The sequence below is a fragment of the Mus pahari genome, chromosome 6 (genome assembly GCF_900095145.1).
Source record: "Mus pahari chromosome 6, PAHARI_EIJ_v1.1, whole genome shotgun sequence".
NCBI lineage: Eukaryota > Metazoa > Chordata > Mammalia > Rodentia > Muridae > Mus > Mus pahari.
In genome coordinates, this window is record NC_034595.1 from 7,909,096 (window position 1) to 7,931,854 (window position 22,759).

The 22,759-nt window shown below is 43.3% G+C and overlaps 1 protein-coding gene across 1 annotated transcript in view; it reads left to right on the forward strand.

Moving 5' to 3' along the window:
- The first annotated feature begins 257 nt into the window (after positions 1 to 257).
- Tmem38b (transmembrane protein 38B) overlaps positions 258 to 22,759 on the forward strand; it is a 40,319-nt gene continuing 17,817 nt past the window's right edge. The window contains exons 1-2 of the mRNA XM_021200643.2: positions 258 to 435; positions 19,429 to 19,585. Of these exons, the coding sequence (XP_021056302.1) occupies positions 324 to 435; positions 19,429 to 19,585 (269 nt within the window). The 5' untranslated portion in view covers positions 258 to 323. The remainder of the gene's footprint in view (positions 436 to 19,428; positions 19,586 to 22,759) is intronic.

A 22,759-nucleotide genomic window follows, 5' to 3' on the forward strand; every position in this document is an offset into this window, starting at 1 on the left:
ACATTGTGGCTGTTCAGAAAAAGACGAATGGCATCCGTTTACATAGAATCTGACTCTGAGCGTCGCCCCTTGGGTCAGCTGGCACTGACTGCCAACACTGAGAAAATGTCATACCTTTATTTGGAGAACCAGGGTCAGGGTATAACCCACTGGCCCCGCCTCTCGTTCCGGCTCCGGCCCCGCCCCCGTTCCGGACCCCGCCCCCTAGGCTCCAGGGCGCACGCGCAGGGCTGGAGCTGGCGCGGCCGTCCCCTCCCCCACCCCCGCCGCCGGAGGGGAACCGGCCGCCGCGGCTGCTGGGGCCGGCGGGGTCGGTAGTCGTCATGGAGTACCCGTGGGATGATCTGACTCTGGCCTTCTCCCGCACGTCCATGTTTCCCTTTTTTGATATCGCCCACTACCTGGTGTCGGTGATGGCGCTGAAGCAGCGGCCAGGTGAGTGGAGGGGCCCGACGCGCTCCCGGTTCCGCGTCCTCACTGCGGGAGGCAGGGACGCCGGGATGCCGTGCGGCCCACCCCTCCGTACAGAGCACCCGACTCAGACCTAGGCTGAGGAAAGTGATGAAGAGCCCGGAGTAGGGCGTCTCAGGAGGGACCTAGCACCTTGCTAGCGTGTTGAACCCGGAGAGTGGGTGGCTTTGTGGCTTCTCAGTCACTAGAGACACGGTCCAGGTAACAGTCGCTTGGCATGTAGTTCAGCCATCTGTGAAACGTGTGGGATGGGATGTGATTTTCACAACGTTGAGTTCCATGAACCATGTGACCAAAAAGCAGTGTTTGTTCTCCTGTCTTTGAAATTGAATGTAGTGGGTTTCCTTTTAAAGCTCCCCACTTTTCCATCATTTTTCCGAGTCTGTCTTTGAGTTCAGGCATTTCTCTGCCTTCCTTGTCCAGGAGGTGAAGGGTGAAAGTTTAAGGATTGTCTTACCTTTTCTGGACTCCTAATTCTCTAAATCCTTGATTCATCCGTTTTTGAGAATTTCTATGTCTAACTCGTCGAGGAACAGGTCATCTGCGTGGGTTACTGTTTCTCTGATTAAACAGAACTACAGTTTTGTTATCGCTCCATATCCAGAATCCGACAGTATCTTGTATTGACTAAATCAGACGTTTTCAAAGTGTGGCTCACTTTCCGTGTTCTTCCCTGTCACACACTGTAAAGTTCATTATTTTCATAACGTCTTCAGAGGTTATTTATCTGTTCTTGCCTTTATGAGTGTACAGCGAAGTTTCCCAATGGCCGTGTGACTTACAGTGTTGTAAGAGATAATGAAACAGCTCATGAGTCCAAGCACACATTTCTGTTTGAGGCTAGACATTAAAGAGATTTGCCTAATTAGACAGCAATGTGCCTTTTCTCATGAAATACTTTTTTGATTTTGAGAATAGTTATTTTAGTAAAGAACACATTATTTACATTTAATGCATTATCTTAAAATCCATATATAATTGCTTTAAAAACTGTTAACATTTCTGAATGCTAAATATAAACACGAACTCTAGGCCCTTCCTTGTTGTTACTGGAGATAGAAGCTACTGAAGAACCCTCCCACTGAGTGGAGCCCCAGGCCAAGGAATTTTAAAAATATTTTTGAAAGGTGTGATTTACATAAATATATTCACTATTTTTTAATCACAAAGTTATATGATAAAAATACAAAATATTTTTATACTCCAAATCCCTTTACCCCTCTGTAGTCTCTTCCCCTAAATTCTGGCAATCCATTCATGCCTTCTTTAAATTTTAGGGGTCTATATGGGTCCAAAATTTGAGAATCACTTGGATAATTGAATGCTAATTACCATGGAGGGAAACATGTTTTTCTCCCAGTACTAGGAAATGATAGGATTCACAGGAGAATGCCTCCGCCAGCATCCAGGGAGTGAGTTAGAGGACCTATTAACTTTAAGAGTAGTAATTATTTCCAGTCCTCACCATCTTGCCATTTTCATTTGCATTCTTCATGGTTATTAATGTGTATGCTTCCTTGGTTTATCAGTCATTTGTATTTAGTTCCTGTGAATGCCTAGTATCTTTTGCCTGTTTATCAGGATGTAGGTTGTTGTTTCATTTTATTGATTCTCTTCATGCATCATGGACCTTTCATTGTAAGTGCTGAAGCTCCACCCCCCACCCCCCCGTTAAGTTTTAGCTTTTAGTGCAGAAGTTTTAAAAAGTTTATGGTTAGGGCTGGAGAGATGGCTTAGCGGTTAAGAGCGCACACTGTTCTTCTGGAGGTCCTCAGTTCAAATCCCAGCACCCCATGGTGGCTCACAACCATCTGTAATGAGATCTGAAGCCCTCTTCTGGAGTGTGTGAAGACCGCTACAGTGGACTTACATATAATAATAAATAAATCTTAAAAAAAGTTATGGTTAATCTATTTACTTGTTTTTATAGACAGATCTGTTTTTAATAGATAGAGCTCCTGTATGACTTCCAGGATTTATATATTGTTTCAGGAAGTTTGGTCCCATACCAAAGATTATAGAAATACAGATTTACACTATTTTACAAATATATTTATTTTTATTATTTTTAAGTGTTTGTGTACAGGTACCTGCAGAGGCCACTGGGTCAGCTTTCCTTGGAGCTGAAGTTATGTTAGAGTTAGAAGTGTTTCTGAACCATCCATTGAGGGTGCTGGAAACAGCCAGGTTCTCTATAAGAGTAATAAGTGGTCTCTTAACCGTTGACCCATATCTCCAACTTCTTATGTGTATGTCATTTTCATTTTGTAGATTTCTGCTCTAAAAGACAATGCTAAGTGTACGGTTACAAAAGGAAGCTCTTGGGGCTGGAGAATAGATGGCTTAGTGGGTAAGACAGCTGTATGCACAAGCCTGAGGACTTGAGATCAAATCCCCAGGACTTACGTAAGAAGCTGAGAATAGCTACATGCTTGTAAGCTGGGCTCTATGGGGTTTGGGAGAGGCAGGACTGCTGGGTCTTGCTGACTGCTAGCCTAGCTTAGGGTCAGCTGGAGATCCTGTCTGGGAAAAGTAAGATAGACCGTGATAGAGTTGTACACCTGATGAATTCCTCTGGTTTCCATGAATTCGAGCACGCGTGTGCACACACACACACACACACACACACACACACGCACCCCTTAACCTTTCTGTAACAGTTTGGTGGTAGATGGGTGTTTCTTTGCAAGCCTTTGCATCTCAGTGATGAATTACTGCAAAGAACAGTTGGAACTCAGTGATCTTGGCAGAGTGGCTAACTGAATTGGTCTTGTCCTATTACAGAGATCACTCTTCTGTATGGCCATTTGCAGCTCTCTGGCATTTACTTGCTATCTTTAGCTTCGAATTTCTTTGGGGAGTTGCTGAAATTCTTCCAGTAAATTCTTTTTTGGCTTAAGTTTGTCATATTGCTTGTAGCCAAGAAGTACATTTCCTTTTCTAGCTTCATGTGAAACGGTGCTGGTGTAGAGTGACCAGTAAGAACACTCACCGTAGTTTTGCCTTACTTCTGAATTTAGTGAGGATGCATCTAAAGTTTAGTGAAATGTGATGTTTTCTGTAGGCTTTCTGGAGAAGAAAGCTTTATTGTATTTGTTAACTTTCTGGGCTGTCACTCTTTATTTACCACCCAGATAGGTGACAGATTTTATCAAGTTGTTGTTTGTTTCTTTGTTTTTTTGTTTTTGTTTTTAAATCAGAATCTATTGATCCAGGTTTGGTGAATAATGTCTATTATTCTAATACTTGGGAGGCAGAGGCAGGAGGAGAAAGTTAAAGATAAGCCTGGGTGGGCTACATAGCAAGACCCTGTTTCAAAACCAAAATAGAAGACATACATTGAGGTAGATAATTATACATATTGCTTTTCCTGTGGAAATGTAATATAGATCACATGAATGCAATGGCCGAGTTGAAGAATTATGACTCATTCCTTCATTCTTGGAACAAAGCTGACTTGCTGTATGTACTATTTCAGTGTAGTGATTTGATTCACTAATTCTTGATCTAAACTTGTTTTCTTCGCGTTCATGAAGAAACCATGTTCTGATGGGTAGATGTTTTCTTCTTTTCTCATTAATTGTAGGTTGCTTGGTAATGTACACTTTTCTGAGGAGTCACCTGTCTCCTTTAGATTTTCAAGTCTGTCAGAGCACACATACACATCATGTCTAGGTCTTTGAGTAGTTCAGACTTACTGTCTGTGTGTATGGTGTATATATGTTTATGGAGACTTACTGTCTGTGTGTATGGTGTATGTGTTTATGGAGATGCGTACATGCATGCTTGTAGGTGTCAGTGCATGAGGAGGCAAAAGTCAATGTTGGATAGCTTCCTTGATCCTGGTTCTCCTAGCTGAGACGTTTTCTCAGTGGATCTGGAGCTCACTGGTTGTCGGGCTAGCTGGCCTGTGGGTTGCAGAGGCCTGCCTCTTTGTGCTCACCAAATGCTGGCTTATGGATGCATTGCTACTCCCAGCTTTCCTGTGGACCTAGGATCTGACTCAGATCCTCATGCTCAAGTGGCAAGCACTTCACCAGTAGAGACATCTCCCTGCCCCACCTAGTAGTTTATTCTTAAGTGTCTTTGAATTTTGTGCATCTGTCTTATGTCACATATATGTGTGTGTGTGTGTGTGTGTGTGTGTGTGTGTGTGTGATTTATTTAATAGATTTATATATTTAATAGATTTTCATGTATATTTTCTCTTTTCATTTTGGTTAAAATATATTTGTCCAGACGCTGTCTGTAGACACAATGATTAGCTTGTGTTCTTTGCCTGTGTGGTCAGAATTTCTTTCCCTTAATTTAGAACAGAAGCCCTGGTATGTGTGTGTCTCATCCAAAGTTTAATTAGATCATCGCTTAGTATATATCCAGGCTTTACCAATAGACAGTGCTTTGCTATGGCCAAGGAAAACTCTAACTCTACTTTGTGCTTGGCACCCATGTTAGCCATTTGTCGCTGGCCTAAATTCCTGAAAGATAAGTTCCACCAACCCTGACTTCTTGTCCCTTCCCAAGGATTGCATAACTGTTGTGAAATGATTAACTTCTTGCTCTGGCTTCTGTAAACTTGCTTATTGCTGTGTGCATGGGGGTAAGGCAGTTGCTCACATATCTGTAAATTCCACAGATAGGAAGTATTTGTGGATTTTGCCTTTCAAAAGCCTTCCTTCACCTGCTTCTGGGCAACATGTCTCTGATTTGGATTAAAGACTGCAGCCCTGCTAGCAGTTTTAATACATTTGGCTAATTCTAATCTTTTCTTTTTTTTTTTGGTTTTTCGAGACAGGGTTTCTCTGTATTGACCAGACTGGCCTCGAACTCAGAAATCCACCTGCCTCTGCCTCCCAAGTGCTGGGATTAAAGGCATGCGCCACCAACGCCCGGCTGGCTAATTCTAATCTTAATTGAATCTGGTAACACTTTCAATTCCCCCACTGTTCAGTTTTCCAGAGCTCTGGAACCCATCGTACAGTAAAGCAACAGTGCATGCATGTGCAGATAGCGTAGTCTTTCCCTCACCCACTACTATAGGGCCCGAGGAATTCAAGGCTAGCCTGAGCTATACATGAGTTCAAGGCCATCCTGGGCAACAAGAGGCAATGTCTCAACACCCTTGTCCCCCAGCAAACTGAAAATAGCTCATCTGACATACATTAGAGGATTATTGGGTAGCCATTGTCTGTTTTCAAGATAGTATTTCTCCAGCCATTAAAATAATTCAGGCAGTTTTAAAATGATACATCATTAGAATACATTGGAATATACTCGAGTATGTGCACACAACACAATACAACAACACACAACCCATGCAAATCTACCTTAAGTATGTGCTATAAAAAATGAGCTCTGCATCTAGACATTGGCAGCAAATGCAGGAAAGAACACTATTATTTTTATGATGGAGGGAACATGGGTGGTTTTAGTTTTGTTACCATTGTTCTTTCTAGCTTGACCATCCCCCACCAGAGGAAGCTTTGACAGGCTCCTGCTGGTGTGGCTGACACATGTTAAGTTCCATTTCACATTCAGTGACAGCTGTGTTCAGCCCACAGTGTAGGCAGATCTCCAGCAACCTGCTCAGAGATGGCTCAGGGGCAGCCATTAGCTGTGCCTGTGAACAGAGGTGTTCAAGAGTTGGTGATCTTGAAATGTTCTTGAGGAGAGACTCAAAGACATCTTCATGCTTCTCACAGTAAGTGGAGTGATAAAGGAGAGTTTAGATTCGCATTTTAGCAACAACTGATGAGCTGTTTCCAGAATAGTCCACTGGATTATAGCAGATGCTAAAATTCCATTGGTTCTGGATCATTTAGAAGAGTCAGAGACACTAGCAGGAAGGTTCTCCAGCTGGTGATTAAAATAAAAATAAAATTAGAACTGAGACCCAAGGCTGGGGACATAGCTTAGAAGTGGAGTACTTGGCTAGCATGCAGTAATGTCTGGGTTTAGCCCTCAGCACAGAAAACAAGCAAGCAAGCAAGCAAGCCAGCCAGCCAGCCTGCTTCTGCAGGGTCTAGGGCTGCTAGCGGAGAAGGGCCAGTGAGACTTGCCTGCTCTAGTACCTTGCTCACTTCTTTTGAGACAGAGTCTCATGTACTCCAGGCCAGCTTTGAACTTGCCGTGTGGCTGAGGGTGACCTTGCGTTTCTAGTTCTTCTGCCTCCTGCTTCCTGGGTTAGTGCTGGGATTACAGGTCTACATCAGCACACCAGATTGCATGTGGCACTGGGCATCCAGGGATCCATGCCGCATGCACAGCAAACACTACACTAGCTGAATGAACTCTGACCCTAGCTGGTTCTTCTCTTCTCCATTTTCAGACTTGTTATTCAGACCCTGTTTTATTTTCCCATCTCTGCTAACGTGTCGCTCTGAGGAACCTGCCACCCATTTGTATTCTCTCTTGTGAAATCTGTGTAGGTTTTACAAAATGCCAGTGTTGCTTAGAGAATAAGGGTTTTGTGAGAAACTGTTTTTCTCTCAAAGGTGGCCAGCCTGCCATGACCGGCAGACCCTTCCCCAGCTTGTGAGACTTTTAAGCCAAGAACCCCAAATCTTTTATCATCCCCTACACTGTAAAACTCTTTATGCAAACCTTTAATCTCTTTTACCTGGTAACACTTTTGTTAAGGGAGGCCCACCGCATCCGCATCCCCAGACTGACTGATCATTTCTTCTTTCTGATGCCTCAGTTCTTTTACAACCAGCCAACATGGAAGACTGTGAGGATGTTACACAGCCAGTGGGCGAGGCTTTAGACTCACACACAGAGGTGAGGATTAGCAATGTAGCAGGCTTCCTGCTTGGAGGACTTGTTTGCTGCTAAGAAGAAGCTGTCTGCTGGGTTACCTTTGTGTTGTTGCTGGGTTTCCTTGTGTGGCAAGACGAATATTCTTTCCCAACTGTTTGGAGAGCTACCTCTCTGAGATTGGAGGGTTCTTTTTTCTTTAGATTTATTTTTATGTTTTAAAGTATGTGTTTGAGTGTATGTCTGTAGGGGCATGTGTGCATGAGTGCAGGTGCCAAGGGAAGCCAGAAGTCCCAGGGGAACACCAGATCCCCTGGAACTGGACTTGTGTGAGTTGTGAGCCACCCAGCATGGGTGCTGACACTTGAACTTGGGTTCTTTGAAAGAACGCTGAAGGCTCTTAACTACTGAGCCATCTCTGCAGCCCAGTAGTCATAACTGTTCAGGCCCAAGGAAAGGGTAGCATCCTTCCCTCTTTCTAGATGACCTTTGCTTCATAGTCAAAGACAACAACATCACAGTATTAATGGGAATTGGAGTTTTTCACCTTTACCTCTGCTTGTCTTACAATTCATTCTAGTTTCTTGGCTTCTGATTGTCCGCAGTTTAGGACTGCAGCTAGTAGTATAAGATCTGTGTGCTGTCTATCTATCTATCTATCTATCTATCTATCTATCTATCTATCTATCTATCTATCTATCTATCTATCTATCTATCTCTGTGTAGCTCTAACTGTCCTGAACTCAGAGATCATCCTTCCCCTGCTTCCAGAGTGCTGGGATTAAGGGTGTGTGAGCCACCACACCTGGCTGGTTTTGTTTGTTTGTTTAATTAATTAATTAATTAATTAATTATTTTTATGAGACAGGGTCTCACCATGTAACTCTGAGGGGCTTGGAATTCCCACGTAGAGCGGGCTGGCTAGCTGAGCCTGTCAGGTGGTGGAAGTGAAGGTGAGCACCGCCACTCTTGGCTACAGCATCAGGTTTATTCTGTCTTATTTTGTAATTAGGATTTTCTCTCCTTTAGACTTTTTTTTTGTTTCTGTTTTTAAAGTTTTTGTTTGTTTGTTTGTCTGTTTGTTTGAGAAAGAGAGGATGGCCTTGAACTCACCTCAGAGCAGCCCTTCTCAACCTCTGGGTCCCAATCCCTTTGACAACCCTCCATCTCTAAAAATATTTACATTAGATTCGTACCAGTAGCAAAATTGCAGTTATGAGGTAGTAATGAAAACTGTCTATAATTGGGGTCAGCGAAGCATGTATTAAAGGGTCCCAAGCATTAGCAAGGTTCACAAGCACTGGCTTAGGGGTCCCCTGAGTGCTGGGCTTAGGGACTTGTGCCACTGTTATTTTCATAAATCTTGAAAAGACTTTGGCCATGGTGCCATGTGCTATGGTGGAAGTTTGAAGTCTCAGTTCTCAGGAGGCTGACGAGGGGTGATCCTAAGCTCCAGGCCAACCCAGGCTGCCTATGGAAATCCTTTCTCAAAAACACAGCAAAATAACCACAGTCCCTGCCCCTCGGAAAACCTCACCTCAAACACAGGTCTGTAAGTCTTTGTTTGCATCCAGTTGTCTATTCTTTAAGACTCCCCCTCAAGGTCTCATGTACCAGGCTAGGTTTGAACCAGAAAAGAACCTTGACAATCAGGTCTTCTTGCCTCCACCTCCCGAGTACTGGTATCACAAGCACTCAGCTTAGTTTCTTTTGCAGTGCTGGGAATTGAACTTAGTACCCCCTGCATGATAAGCAAGCACTTCAGCAACTGAGCTACATCCCCAGCCTTCTGAAATTTAATCTATAATTATTTCTCCTATCCACGACATCTTTATTTTAGTCTGAAGTCTTCAACAACTATTTTCCTAACTTTCAAGTCATGTGTGCTTCATTAAATCACATTGTTACTGAACAGCACCCTTCTTTCAGGAACCATGTTTGACACTGAGGCTTCCAAAACAAAAGATAGTTATAGCCCTAAATAAGCTCAGCGCTTTCTTCTCTTTTAGTACCGTCTCATACAGCAGCACTGTCATTCTTACACAATAATAATAGTTATTGAATTCAGCTCCACGAAGACCATTTCAGTGGGATGTTTATAATCGCTATGCACTTCTGTATTGGTGCACTTATTTGACAGATGTGGAGTTTGGGGGAATGAAGTATCCTTCCTAGGGCACATGGGTAATAAATTATAGAGTTTGGTCTTGGCTCCGGGTCTTGCTAGCTCCCGTTTCTTACCATTCACTGTGTGCTTTCTCTTTGCAGCCCTATTTAATGTTCTTGGGTTTCTTTGGGGCATTGGGCTATGCAAAGACAGTCTGGTCTCCAGTCGAGCTGAGGTCTGAACCCTGGACCTGGTGGTGATAATTCACCTACATGGGACAGAAGTTCTCTCATGTCTCCTGGAACCCTGGCCCCTGTCGAAGTTACCGCCCCCTCGGCCCCCACAAGAGAAGTAGTCATGTAGGCAATGTCCCAAGCTTCTGACCTTCAGAGTAGACTCCTCCCCGGTTACCTAGCAACAGTAAAGATAACCCATACCATAAGAGGTGCTGCTTGGCCCCTCCTCACTCTCCTGCTCTCTTGCTCTTACTTCCCTTACTCTCCCCTCTCCTCCCCCACCCTCTCTCTAACCTCTAACCTCTCACCCTCTTCCTCTTATTCCCTAGCCTTTCTTCTCTCTCTCTCTCTCTCTCTCTCTCTCTCTCTCTCTCTCTCTCCTTCTCTTACCTTCTCTCTTTCCCCCTGCCTTTCGACAATAAAGCTCTAAAACTATAGACGGTCTCTGTTCATCAAGGCCCACTGTGCTTACTCTTGCCTGCATGGAAACCTCTCTCCTTCACTCTGGGGCCCCTGGTTTTGGGGGCCGCCCCTTGTCCACCCCCCTGTCAAGTGGGGTCAGTGGCTTAGATGCCCAGTCGGGGCTGAGTGAAAGTGTCTGGCAGCCCTCCCAGGTCTGCCTGCCCAGAGCATAGGAGGAACTCTGGCCTTACCCCTCCGTCCCCTACCCCCCTTTTTAGTTCCCACAGTTTTCAGTATTTACAAGTCTCAAAGCTGTCATTTGTCATGGTTGTTTTTTCCTCTGTGATTTTTGACATTTCCATACCACAAAGCAATTTCTCTACTATTTTATAATTAAATCCAGAAACAAAGGATGCCATTGTTCCTTTACCTAGTTTGTGGGAGATGAAAGGTTAGTATGTTAAGAATTTGTCAGACTTGGTGTTAAGGACAGGTGGAAAGTGACAGCAGCATACCTTACAGTTTTTATGGTTGCTTATATATGCATGAAAAGGTCAAAAGTCATAAATCTACGGCCTGGGAATGCTCAAAATGCATCAATCCATGTAATTAATATCTAGATAAGAGGACAGCATCCATGATCTTCAGAAGTACCCTTTGTTGTATGATTTAAAAATCTAGTGTGGAGTGAGAAAGGATGTATCAGAAGTGACCCAGGCTGGGGCTGCGGCCGGGGCCGGGGGCTGGGGCTGGGGTTTGTCAAGTGCTTGCGACCCAAGCTTGAGGGCTGAGTTCCATCCCACATAAACCATGTTCAGAAGCTTTGTGCGGTGGTGCTCACTCCTCGTCCTAGGGCTGGGATCCCTGGCTAGCCAGGCCAGCTGCACTGGTTAGTTTGGTTAGTTTTAAGTTTCATAAGACCCATCTCAAAAAGTAAGCTCGAAGGAGACACCCAGCGTCTACCTCTGCCTGTACATGCACATCTATCTTTCTGTCCGTTTATCCATCTATCCATCCGTCCACCAGCCATCTACCTATCGCTGTCCATCAGTCTATCTGTAGATAGGCACACACACACACACACACACACACACACACACGTACATACATAATAGTATAAAATGTACTTCTCTGAGTTTAGAGACTTAGGTTAGAGACTTAGAGTTATTGCTTGAATATCTTTCTTTTTCGGCAGGGTGGTGATGGTGGTGGTCGTGGCAGTGGTGGTGGTGGGGGTGTGGGCAGTGAACAGAAGGAACTGTGCTCAGACCTGAGCTTCTATGTATCGATGTTGAGAGTGTTGTGGTAGGAAGCCTGTGGCAGGAAGTCAGAGACCAGCGGCTGAATTCTCCCAATCATGGGTGGGTAGCATGGGGGAGGATTTAAAGTTAGCATTCTGTTTGTACAGTTAGTGGGGTGGATTGAACACCAGCTACTGTCTCCTCCTTAGGGGTCCCAGTTTTGGCTCTAAAGAGATTTTTCTTTATGTCTCTAAATTTTAATAATTTCAACTTATTCTTTGATCCCCCAGAATAGTAACTGCTTTGTGAAGCTTATACCTCTCCTACATTGTATTTACCTTTGCTTTTCAACTGCTTCGTTGACAGTTCTATATGTATTTCATTCTTTATATTAAAGAGTCTCTGTTAAAATAACTATGTTTTTAGTCATCTGACTAGACTCCAAACAGATAGCAGAAGCCCCGGAGTAGAGCTTAACGTCACACTCTGATTTGCATGTATCTGGGACTTTGGTTTTGATTTTGTTGGTTGGTTGGTTGGTTGGTTTTTGTTTGTTTTGTTTTGTTTCTTTTCTTTTTTCTTTTGCTTTCAAAAAAAGAAAACAGGTGTCTCTATGTAGCCCTGGCTGTCCTGGAACTCCCTGTGTTGACCAGGCTGGCCTCGAACTCATAAAGATCCATCTGCCTCTTCCTTCCAAGTGCTGGGATAAAATGCTTTTTTTTTTTTTTAAATCATATTCAGAATAATGTATCTATGTAGGAAGACATGTGATGTTGTGTAAATGCCCAATAAGATCATTGTCTGTGGAACATGTTGGAAAGTTAACATAGACCTAAAGAATGGTGTGGTTAGTGAAGTGAAGTGCTTCTGCCTTTCCCCCCCACCCCTTTAAATTAGTATAGAGAAAAAAGCATTTGACCACTAGATTACAAGTTGCATTACTCTGATCCAGTAAATACTGCATTATAGATGCTAGCTGCCACCAGAGCTACTACCTGTCTATAGGATGAGTTCTATCCCATCACCAGGAGCTAGCTGCTCATACAAAGACCTAATGACTGAGCCATGTGCTCACCATCTCTTTGTTTTTCAAACCATTAGTTAAGGCATCGCCTCTCTCTCTCTCTCTCTCTCTCTCTCTCTCTCTCTCTCTCTCTGTGTGTGTGTGTGTGTGTGTGCATGTTTTTAAATACATTGGTGAGGAGAAGAATCTATATGGGTTCTTACTTGATCCTTCCTACCATAATGATGTATGGGTCAACATGGGGATTGTGCCAGTCGCCAAGTCTATTTATTCTAGTTACACATTAAGGAATTGGGGAAATAACCACATAGCAGTTCTGTGTATCTATGCTTCCTACCATATTAAAAATTGATTTAAAACTTCTTGAATTGTGTCAGTCACAAATTTTGTCAGCTCTAGTTGCTTACAGGATAAAATTTAAAAGATCATTTTGATGATAAACCATGTGTAACTTATATTACTTATTTTTCTGTTGCTGTGATCGATAAAAACATCAAGACAAAGGTAATTTATAGAAGAAAGCATTTATTTTGGCTTTGGATGCAGAGGGTTAGAATCCATAATGACAGGCACAGTATGGCAGCAGGTGGACATGATGGCGGGACCAGGACAGGAAGAGCTTACGTCTTCCAGTGGAAGCCCAGAGCAGTGGCAGTAAACTGGAAGCTCTTACAACCTGCTTCTAGTGACGAATTCTTCATCAGGGCCACACTGCCCACCCCACAGCACCACAGCAGGTGACCAAACAGTCAAATACCAGAGCCTCTGTGGACAATCGAGGCACTACGCTCACCACTCAGAAGTTTGTGTACGCAGGTGCTTGTGTGTGTGTGTGTGTGTGTGTGTGTGTGTGTGTGTGTGTGAGTGAGTGGACCAGCTGCTTTCCCGTTTCTCTGACAAAAAGCAGGTGAGAGATGAGAGTCCATTGAAGTGGAAATGTAAGGGTTCTTTGGAAAGTTGGTTGGATGGTGTTTTGCTGGGGCAAACACATGAAGGGACGTTTCATTTAAGTGGACACAGGTGTGAAAGGCCAAGGTGGACTTGTGAAGGAATCTTTCGATGAAGCAGTCACAGGAGAGATGATGTTCTGCTAAAGCAAGCCTGTGAAAGGACATGCAATGAAGGATTCTTTGCTCACAACACGCATGTATTGGTCCACCTAACATTGCATAGTTGAGCTGCATTTGTCGGGATGCCATAGAGAGAAACGAACCAAAAAACTTCTGCTGGTATACTGCAGCTTCTCGCCCCTTCTGCAGACTCGGGCTGATTGGTAGTGTGATGTCAGCTGAGACAGACACGTATGCTGAGGCAAGATCCGTGCTGAGGCTGAGGACACATGATGTTTGGAGAGTATAAATAGGACTCGACGGGCAGTTACAGAGGTGGAGCTAGGTTGTTGGTACAGCTAGCTGTGCAACACTTGTGGGTCTTGTGTCTTCACTGATCTTTGCTTTCCAGAGAGAGAAACAGCCAAGAATTTCCCCTGGTGTCCTTCTGGGTCCCTCCTGCTGACTCAAGCCAAGGCTGAGGCTTGGCTTTCTCTGCTAGGTTGCGTCACTGCTGTTGCTAACCTGACTTTACCAAACTGGACTGCTGGTGTGTCGATGAAGTGTTTGTGACTGGTCTGAGCTGCCTCTGCCTGCTAACCTGTGAACCAAACCATCATTAAAAATAGGATTTGAAAAAAATTAAGGTTACAGTCCATGGTGGGAGCAGGAAGCTGTCTGCATTAACACACAAGAAGGCAGGTGTGTGTGTGTATGTGTGTTTATAAAAATCTCAAAAGCCCATCCCAGGGATATATTTCCTCCAGCAAAGCTTGCTAACCTTTCCAAATAGTGTCACAAACTGAGAATCAAGTATCTTGGGGGCGTTCTTGTTCAGACCACCACAGTGGTTGTGCATGTGGAGGCCACAGGATGAGCTTGGCCGTTTTTTCTTCAGGAATGCCTTCCAGCCACCTCACCCTAGCCCCTGTTTGAGACTGAGCCTCTCAGTGACCTGGGCTGAGTCCCATGGCTGTAGGCGTCTCCCTCACTAGTGCTGGGATGTTGTATCACTGGCCCTGGCTCTTCTTCTTTTCCATGGTTCTAGGGATCAAAGTCAGCTGTTTGTGCTTGCAAGGCAGGTATTTTGTATTCTAAGCCATTTCCCCAGCCTCCTTTTTGTTCCTTTTTGCTTTTGTGTTTGTGTTCCTTCTCTGTCTCTCTCCTGTCCCCTCGTGTGTGTGTGTGTGTGTGTGTGTGTGTGTGTGTGTGTGCAAGCCAGTGGTCAACATCAGGTCTGGTTTCTGAAGCTGCTTCTGCTTTTTTGTGTCAGTGTCTCACTGTTGCTTGGAACTCACTGATCCTGAGGATGGCCAGCAAGGGACCTACCCATCTCCAACCTACATCACCCACTTTGTTTTCTTCAGTGAATTCTGGGGATTAAACTCAGGTCCTTATGCTTGCAAAGCAAGCCCTATCTCCCCAACTCCCCCCCTCCATTTTTAATGAACTATAGGAGAAAGACCAAAATAAATACTTGTTAGTATTCATTCAGATACTTAATGACCTCAGACAGAAGCTCTAAGAAAGCCGGGTCACTCTCATGCTCCTTTCTGGATGCCATTGGAACCCCTTGGCAGCTGGATGTTAACTGTTCTGAAAATATCTAGAGTTCTGCCAGGAAGAGGGGGAATACAAAGGTGAGAGCAGACACCTGAGAGAAATATGCTCGTTACAATTATGGACTTGTTTTAAAAATTACAAAATACACAAACAAACAAACAAACAAACAAACAAAACTATGTAGTGGTTCTCAAAAAGAGGTGCACACTACTGACCTGGCACTAGGCTGAGAACAACATAGAAGGTCGTGTTTGCTGTCCCCTGAAGAATGCTGCCAGGCCTTGTTATAGCCAAGTTAGTGATGCTGTTTCAGGCACAGTCTGCAGGTTCATTTGGGATTTTGTATGTGTGATTCTAGGTGAGTTCGTAGAAGTGCCTTCTGATGTGATGTTTAGCTTTCATTCTTAGTAAAAATAAGTCTTGTTGGAATGTAGTGTTTTCACTCCATTACACATCATCTATGACTGCTTTTTGCCAAATTGGAGCTGGATGATTGAACAGACACTGTATAGCCCACAGTGTCTCAAATACTTACATCTAACCAATATAAGCAGTTTGCCAGCTCCTGGGTTCATTAGTTAGAGGGAAACGCAATCTCCTCCTGTGAGCTGCAAAGGGCTTACTGTAACCTGGTCGTATGACTGGGCTACTCTGCATGTCTCTGAACACTGCCCTTCCCAGCACAGCCACTCCCCTGTGCCTTTCCAGTTCTAGGAGGCTGTGTGGTAGCGTTGCCTCATTCAGTTCTTGGGCCATTTGCCTGTCGCATCTTCCTCTAGCTGTCCATCACAGCTCACTTGGAAGTATTTGATATTAAAGTTCATATGTGATTATTTCTATTTCAGCTACTTTGTACCTGAAATTCAATTTAGGTTGTGGTGTGACAGCTTTTGCAAAGAATTTTTTGGAAAATAATTCTGTTGGTAGCATATTTGAAATATCTTAAGGTAGGACGGAGAGTTTTTTCTCTACCTTCTAAATGTATGCTAAAAATGAAGTAATTTGGGGCTAGGGAAATGTGCACAAAGCACTTGCAATAAAAGCATAAGAAAGGAGTTTGCATTCCTAGAACCCATGTAAAAGCCAGGCAGGCGTGCCAGCCGCCTGTAACCCCGGTGCTGGGGCAGGGCAGGGGATCTTTGAGGCTTGCTAGCCTCGCTGGAATCGGTGAACCAGGGTTCAGCCAGAGACCCTGCCTCAATAAATAAAATGGTGGAAATTGAGGAAGATACCATGTCAACCGTGAGTTTCCATATACATGTACACACATGTTCACACACACCCATGTACATGTGTATCCACACACATATAATACCCATACACAACAACACACACACACACACACACACATCTGTGGCTCCAAATAGTGAATTGTGGTTAACACTCAGTAAGGGAAGCTAATGGTAGCATAGTTTTAATGCTTAAATGCTTTGAACTATTTCACTTTTTTTTTGGTCATATGAACAGGTTTAGAGTAGCTATTCCTTACTCAGGTCTCCTTTAAAATCTCAGAGATTATTAAGTCTTAAACTGAGCTATGACAAGATCAAGACTCCGATGGTATCTTAAATGCAGTGAGTACGTTGAATTGTGAGAAATGTTATTTGCTAGGCTTCATGAGAAATGAATAAGCACTTAGTACATTTGATTCGTATTGTTTTGATGGGTAAAGGGAAATCTGCATGAATATGGGCCCTCTTGTTAGCCAGTGAATGCTGAGTGCAGGATAAAGGTAATACTAATTTTTGTTAGAAAAACACTCTAAATGTGATCTTATCAGAAGTAGTCAGTTACTTTAGGAATGTATCGTCATGGTGATGGCCCCAGGCCATCCTTACAATCTCATTCAGGTAGAGCTTCCATTCTGAGAGCTCATCTCTACTGCTAACCAGGGCATGCCTGTGTGTGCCAGGCAGTAAAAAGGATGGGAAGAGGAAGGGAGGGGAAAGGAGGGTGTGAGTGCACACAAGACTGCACTCAGGAATGTATATATAATGGCTGTATAAAGAGCCTAGAAGAATAGATAAAGTCACTTCTCAGGGACAAGTGTGACTGACTGAATAGTAGGGACATGGAAAAGGGCAATTTTGCTCTTTTCTCCTAATTTTCTTGTGTGGTGATAAAATAACCTATTGCTTACTATGTGCCAGACTCAGACTCTCTCATAGAGCGCTCAAAATGTCCTTTTGCTGTTGATCCTTACAATGCTGCTGTGAGGTGGGGTCTTCCCCCTAACACACATCCTCCCGTGTAGCTGGGCAGTAGCAGTGCTCGTATTTCAGAGGTGGAAAGCTCTCAATTAAGTGTTAACACAGGAGAAGGTGCTAGAGCCAGAGTGTTTCTAGGTACCTTAGTTCTGTGCTCAGCATGCTTAAGCTGTCTAGACTGCTGTTAGCCCTAGGTGTTTCAGTGTAGCATTATTCAGTGGTTAGTGAGTGCTCACTGACCAAAAGGAACAGATGAAAGGACACTTATTTATTGTGCTGACTGATCAGCATGGTGCTCAGTCACCACTGCAAGAGAAGATACTGAACAGGTCTGTATGCTCTTTAAGATAGATTATCTATACATTAACTAGCTGTCAATCTACCCACCTTCTTAAACACACACACTCACACACACATACACACATTCACACACACACTCTCACACACACATACACACACACACACTCACACACACATATACACACATTCACACACACACATACATTCACACACACACTCTCACACACATACACACACATTCACACATACACATACATTCACACACACACACACACACACACACACACATTTGGAGGTACAACAGTATCATGCTTAGTATGGAACATCTCACTTCAGATGATCCAATCAGGAACATTTCTCACAGGCAGGCCCAGCTGCTTGGGTTTTAGTTGATTCGTGCTGTAGTCAGGTTGACAGCCAAATTCAGCCATTAGAAGCGGTACATGCTCTTAGCTATCAACCCTCCCTCTCCATTATGTTTGACATCTGAGTTTGTTCCTTATTTCCAGTCTGATATGTTGAAAGCTTAGTTTGTCTACTGTAGCCACTTATGCTTTCTAAAGTAGTTAAGGTTATAAACCTTTCCTTAACAAAACAAAACACCAAAAAATTGATTTCATTATTGGTAGTGGTAGGGTACCACGCAGCAGATGTGTGCAGGTCAGAGAAGAGCTTTGTGGGGTTGATTCTCTCCTCTCCTCACATCTTTACATGGATTCTGGGGCTGAACTCAGACTGTCAGGGTTGTATGTGAACCTTTACCCACTGAGCCATCTGACTGGCCCAACTTTTTTTTAAAAAAATTAATTACACTTTCTCTCTCTCTCTCTCTCTCTCTCTCTCTCTCTCTCTCTCTCTCTCTCTCTCTCTCTCTCTCTCTCTCTCTCTCTCTCTCTGTTGTTCAAAGACAACTGGTGGGATTTGACTCTCTCCATCCACAATGTCTGACCTAGGGATCAAACATAGTTTATCAGGCTTGGTAGCAAGTCTTTACCCATTGAGCCATTTCACTGGTCTCCAACCTTTCTTAATATATTCCATTGACACATTGTTTTGGAATGCTCACAGTAAGATTTGGGGTAGAAGGAAACACTAAGTGGGACCCGTTTTAAATAAGCAATCTATTACTAGGGAACTGGTAAAACAAACTTGGATGATATTTTAAGGATGTCAGAATCAGTCATTAAACAATACCTCGGGGCTGTGAGATGCTGAGTGGGTCAGGCGCCTGCTGTGCAGACGTGGAGACCTGAGTTCATGTCCCTAGCCCCTATTAAAGCTGGGCATGGATGGGACTATATGCTCCTGTAACTCGGGATCTGGAAGGATGGAAGAGGTCCCAGGGGCTTGCTCACCAGCCAGGGAGTGACCTTGTCTCTAAAAATCAGGTAGAGAGCCAGGCATACTGATATATACCTTTCATTCCAGCATTCAGAAGGGCGGACGAGATAGGTGGATTGATCCCTAGTTTCTAGTATGAGACTAGTGTTTTCTACGTAGAGAGTTCCAGGCCAGCCAAGGTTATGTAGTGCCCTGCGTAAAAAAAAAAATGTAGAAGACAGAAGAAAACTCTGTTGTTTTGGGGTTAGAGGACTCAGTGGATAAAGGACTTGCTGCACAAGCATGAAGAGCTGACTTTGGATCTCCATAACACAAATAAAAGCCAATTAAAGTAACACATGCCCAGAACCTAGCAATTCCTGGAGGCTCACTGGCCTGTCAGTTTAACCAAGGCAGCGAGCGTTAGGTGCTGGCAAGTCCCTGTTTCTAAAATGAATGTGGGGACGCGATCGAGGAAAGATCCTGACATCACCTCTGACCTCCATGTGCCCTCCCAACATACCTGCATATACCTGTAGCCACACCTACATTCTCCCATCTCCCCACACCCCAAACAGTAAAGCCCGTGACTAAAGAGAATACTGATTCAAATGCCCATGATGAGCACACTTGTGAATATGATTTGCTGGAAATAAACAAACAAACGCTTTATTTCTCTAGTGTATTGGGTGCTTAGTGCTTCCTGGCACCTATGCAGTGGTCTCAGAGCGTGTTTTACTCCGTCCTTTCAGGAGCAGTGGCTGTGGCCTGGAATAACCCCCTGTCTAGCTGGCTGAGTGCTATGCTCCATTGCTTTGGTGGAGGAATTTTATCCTGTATACTGCTTGCAGAGTCTCCATTGAAGTTTCTTACAAACCACACTAATATTTTACTGGCATCTTCAATCTGGTAAGTTGCCCTTAGGCTACATTATGAGATCTTTAAAGAATTGTTTAATAGGTTGCTGTAAAATGGATCTTTTTCCTTTAACCTTTTTTATGTCCTTAAGTTAATGCATGTGCAATGAATGAACCCGAATAGCGCCAAAGGTTTTTAAGTGCAAAGTTTGCCTCTTCCCCTTCCTCCTCTTATCTTCTCCCAGTGGAAATTGTTTTTAGTGTTTGTGGAAACATTTTAACATTAGAGAACATCAAATATTGGCCCAAATATTTTGTTTTGTGAAATAAACTTAGATAGAATTATGACATTCTAAAAAATGTAAATGTGAACAACTAAACAAAAAGTCCAAGCTTTTCTTGACTTGTCTTCTTCTTTGTTGGCTTCATTATTTGCTTGTTTATTTATTTATAGATAGATAAACAGACAGACAGACAGACAGGTTCAGAGTCTCACTGTGTAGCCTTGGCTGTCCTGAAGCTCAGTATGTTCGCCAGGCTGCCCTCCAGCTCATAGAGCTCTACCTGCCTCTGCCTCCCCAGTGATGGGGTTAAAGGCTTCTGACAGCTTTTTTTTTTTTTTTAAACGGTTTATTTATTGTATATGTAAGTACACTGTAGCTGTCTTCAGACACTCCAGAAGAGGGAGTCAGATCTTATTACAGATGGTTGTGAGCTACTATGTGGTTGCTGGGAATTGAACTCAGGACCTTCAAAAGAGCAGTCAGTGCTCTTAACCTCTGAGCCATCTCTCCAGCCCCAAGCCTCTGACATCTTTAAACATGAATTTGGAAAATGATACTAGGAATTGGCTTGGATTCTTCTTCATGCAGGTTTAGATGGTTCTTAACACGATTGATTAATTAAGTTAAAATATATTGACTATTGATTCTAATCAACATGCTTTGTTTTATTTAAAGTAAACTATGCTTTCTATTTAAAAACACTATCAATTTAATATATAAGGAACGTTTAGAATTCATTCTTCCTGGGGTTGGTGAGAGGGCGCAGTGGGTAAAGGAGCTAGCCATTCAAACCTGGCAACCTGAGTTCTAGTTCTTGAACTCACACAAAGCTGGAAGGAGAGAATTAGCTGCCCAGAGAAGCCTCTTGGCTTCCACATGTTTACTGTGGCATGCAGCCCTCTGCGCATCATGCACATACAACACAGTGAGAAAATAACCAAAAATTCATTTTATTATAATAATTGTGAATGTATTAAGTCGTTACAAACAGGTATGGATGTTACAATAATAGTAGTAATGGTAAAGTGGTAGAGGAAACCTGTGGCTGTGGAAAGTAGGTGGGTGGGTTACTCACTTGATAGCTAGTAATTATTGAATTAGAATTATGTTCCAGCTAAGACTCATTTTCATATTACAGCATAAGTCCTGTGAAGTAGTATATATTAGTTAGGGCTTTACTGCTGTGGACAGACACCATGGTCAAGGCAAGTCTTATAAAGGACAACATTCAATTGGGGCTGGCTTACAGGTTCAGAGGTTTGGTCCATTATCATCAAGGTGGGAGCATGGCAGTGTCTAGGCAGATGTGGGGCTGGAGGAGTTGAGAGTTCTGTCTCTTGTTCTGAAGGACAATGGGAGAAGACTAACTTCCAGGAAGCCAGGATGAAGATCTTAAAGCCATGCCCACAGTAACTTCCTCTAGCAAGGCCACACCTACTCCAACAAGGCCACACCTCCAAATAGTGCCACTCCCTGGCCAAGCATATTCAGACCACCACAAGTAGCTATTATAATTTTTTTCCTGACAAAATCTTTTCCTGGTGACTTTAAGAGAAAAAAATTACTTAAATGCTATGGAACTATATGTTGCATCTCTCTGATCTGTAGCTAAATATTGAATTTATCTACAACTGTTCCAAACATCCATTAAATTTGTAAGCTATACAATCAGGTATGGAATGACTGACTACATTGAATTGTTCTGCCGGCTAAGCCTCCTCCATGTGAAGAGGACTCCAAGTTTTACTGTGTTTTTGTTTTTTAAAATCTAATCTGGTGGTAAATTAGGATTTTTTACTAACAACAATTACAAGTTTCTCTCTCAAGTAGTTGGTATCTAAATCATAACTCACTCTATCAAATGAGAATGGAAGAGAATATACTACCAGACTTAAACAGGAAAGTCTTTTCACAGTGTTGCTTGCTTTCAGTAAAATCACTACTTTCTTTCTCTTAGTAGTTTATATCTTTTGGCTGTGGAAAGTGGGTGGAGTGGAGTTAATCATTCCATAGCTAGTACCTATTGAATGAGATATTGGGTAAATTCTTTATATTTATTTTCATACTATGAGTCCTGTGAAGTAGCTATTGTAATTATGTTTTTAAAGATGTATTTATTTTTATTTCATGTATATGGGTGTTTTGCTTGAATGTCTCTGTCTGTCTGTCTGTCTGTCTAACACAAATGTATGTATGTGCCTGGCCCCTCAGGGGCCAGAAGAGGACATTGAATACCCTGGAACTGAGATTACACATAATTGTGAGCCACCATGTGGGTGCTGAAAAAGGAAGCCAGGCATTCTGTGAGAGCAGCCACTATTGTTACCTGCTGAGCCACCTCTCCAACCCTTTAAAAATTAGAATAATTAGATTGCATGTGACAGGTTTCCTTATGGCATTTTCATACATGCTTAGTTTTGGCCGACTCCCCATCCTTCTTCCCAACCTCCCTGCCCTCCCCTGCCCTCTCCTCCCCCAGTCTTAAGCCTGCCTTCCAGTGTGTTCTGTTCACCCTCCTACCAGAGGCAGCTGTTGTTACTACTTCCACTTGACAGCGAGGAAATTGAGACCAGGGAACAGTTCCCGTAATTTCTGTCTAGGTAGGCGTCAAGGCTAGAGTCAGAACAAGTGTGACTGTAGAGCCTCCACGCATGGCAGCTGCCCTGTGTCGTAGACTGACTTACTCATCTCCCAGCATCGTCCTCCAAAAGCACTGCTGAAGGACTTCCATTCTGTAATGGTAGTTTACAAAGTTACCAGCATTTTAGATTAGTTTAATATTGGTAAATGCTGAGACTATGTAAAAGTAAGATAGCCAGATTCTGTTATCTCTCCTGTTTCTAGCATTAAGTACTAATTCTCCCACTTCTGGCCTGGCCTTTCAGTAACTTCCTAAGTGGGCTAGTTGCTTTTTTCATTACCCCCTATCTATTCCTCACATA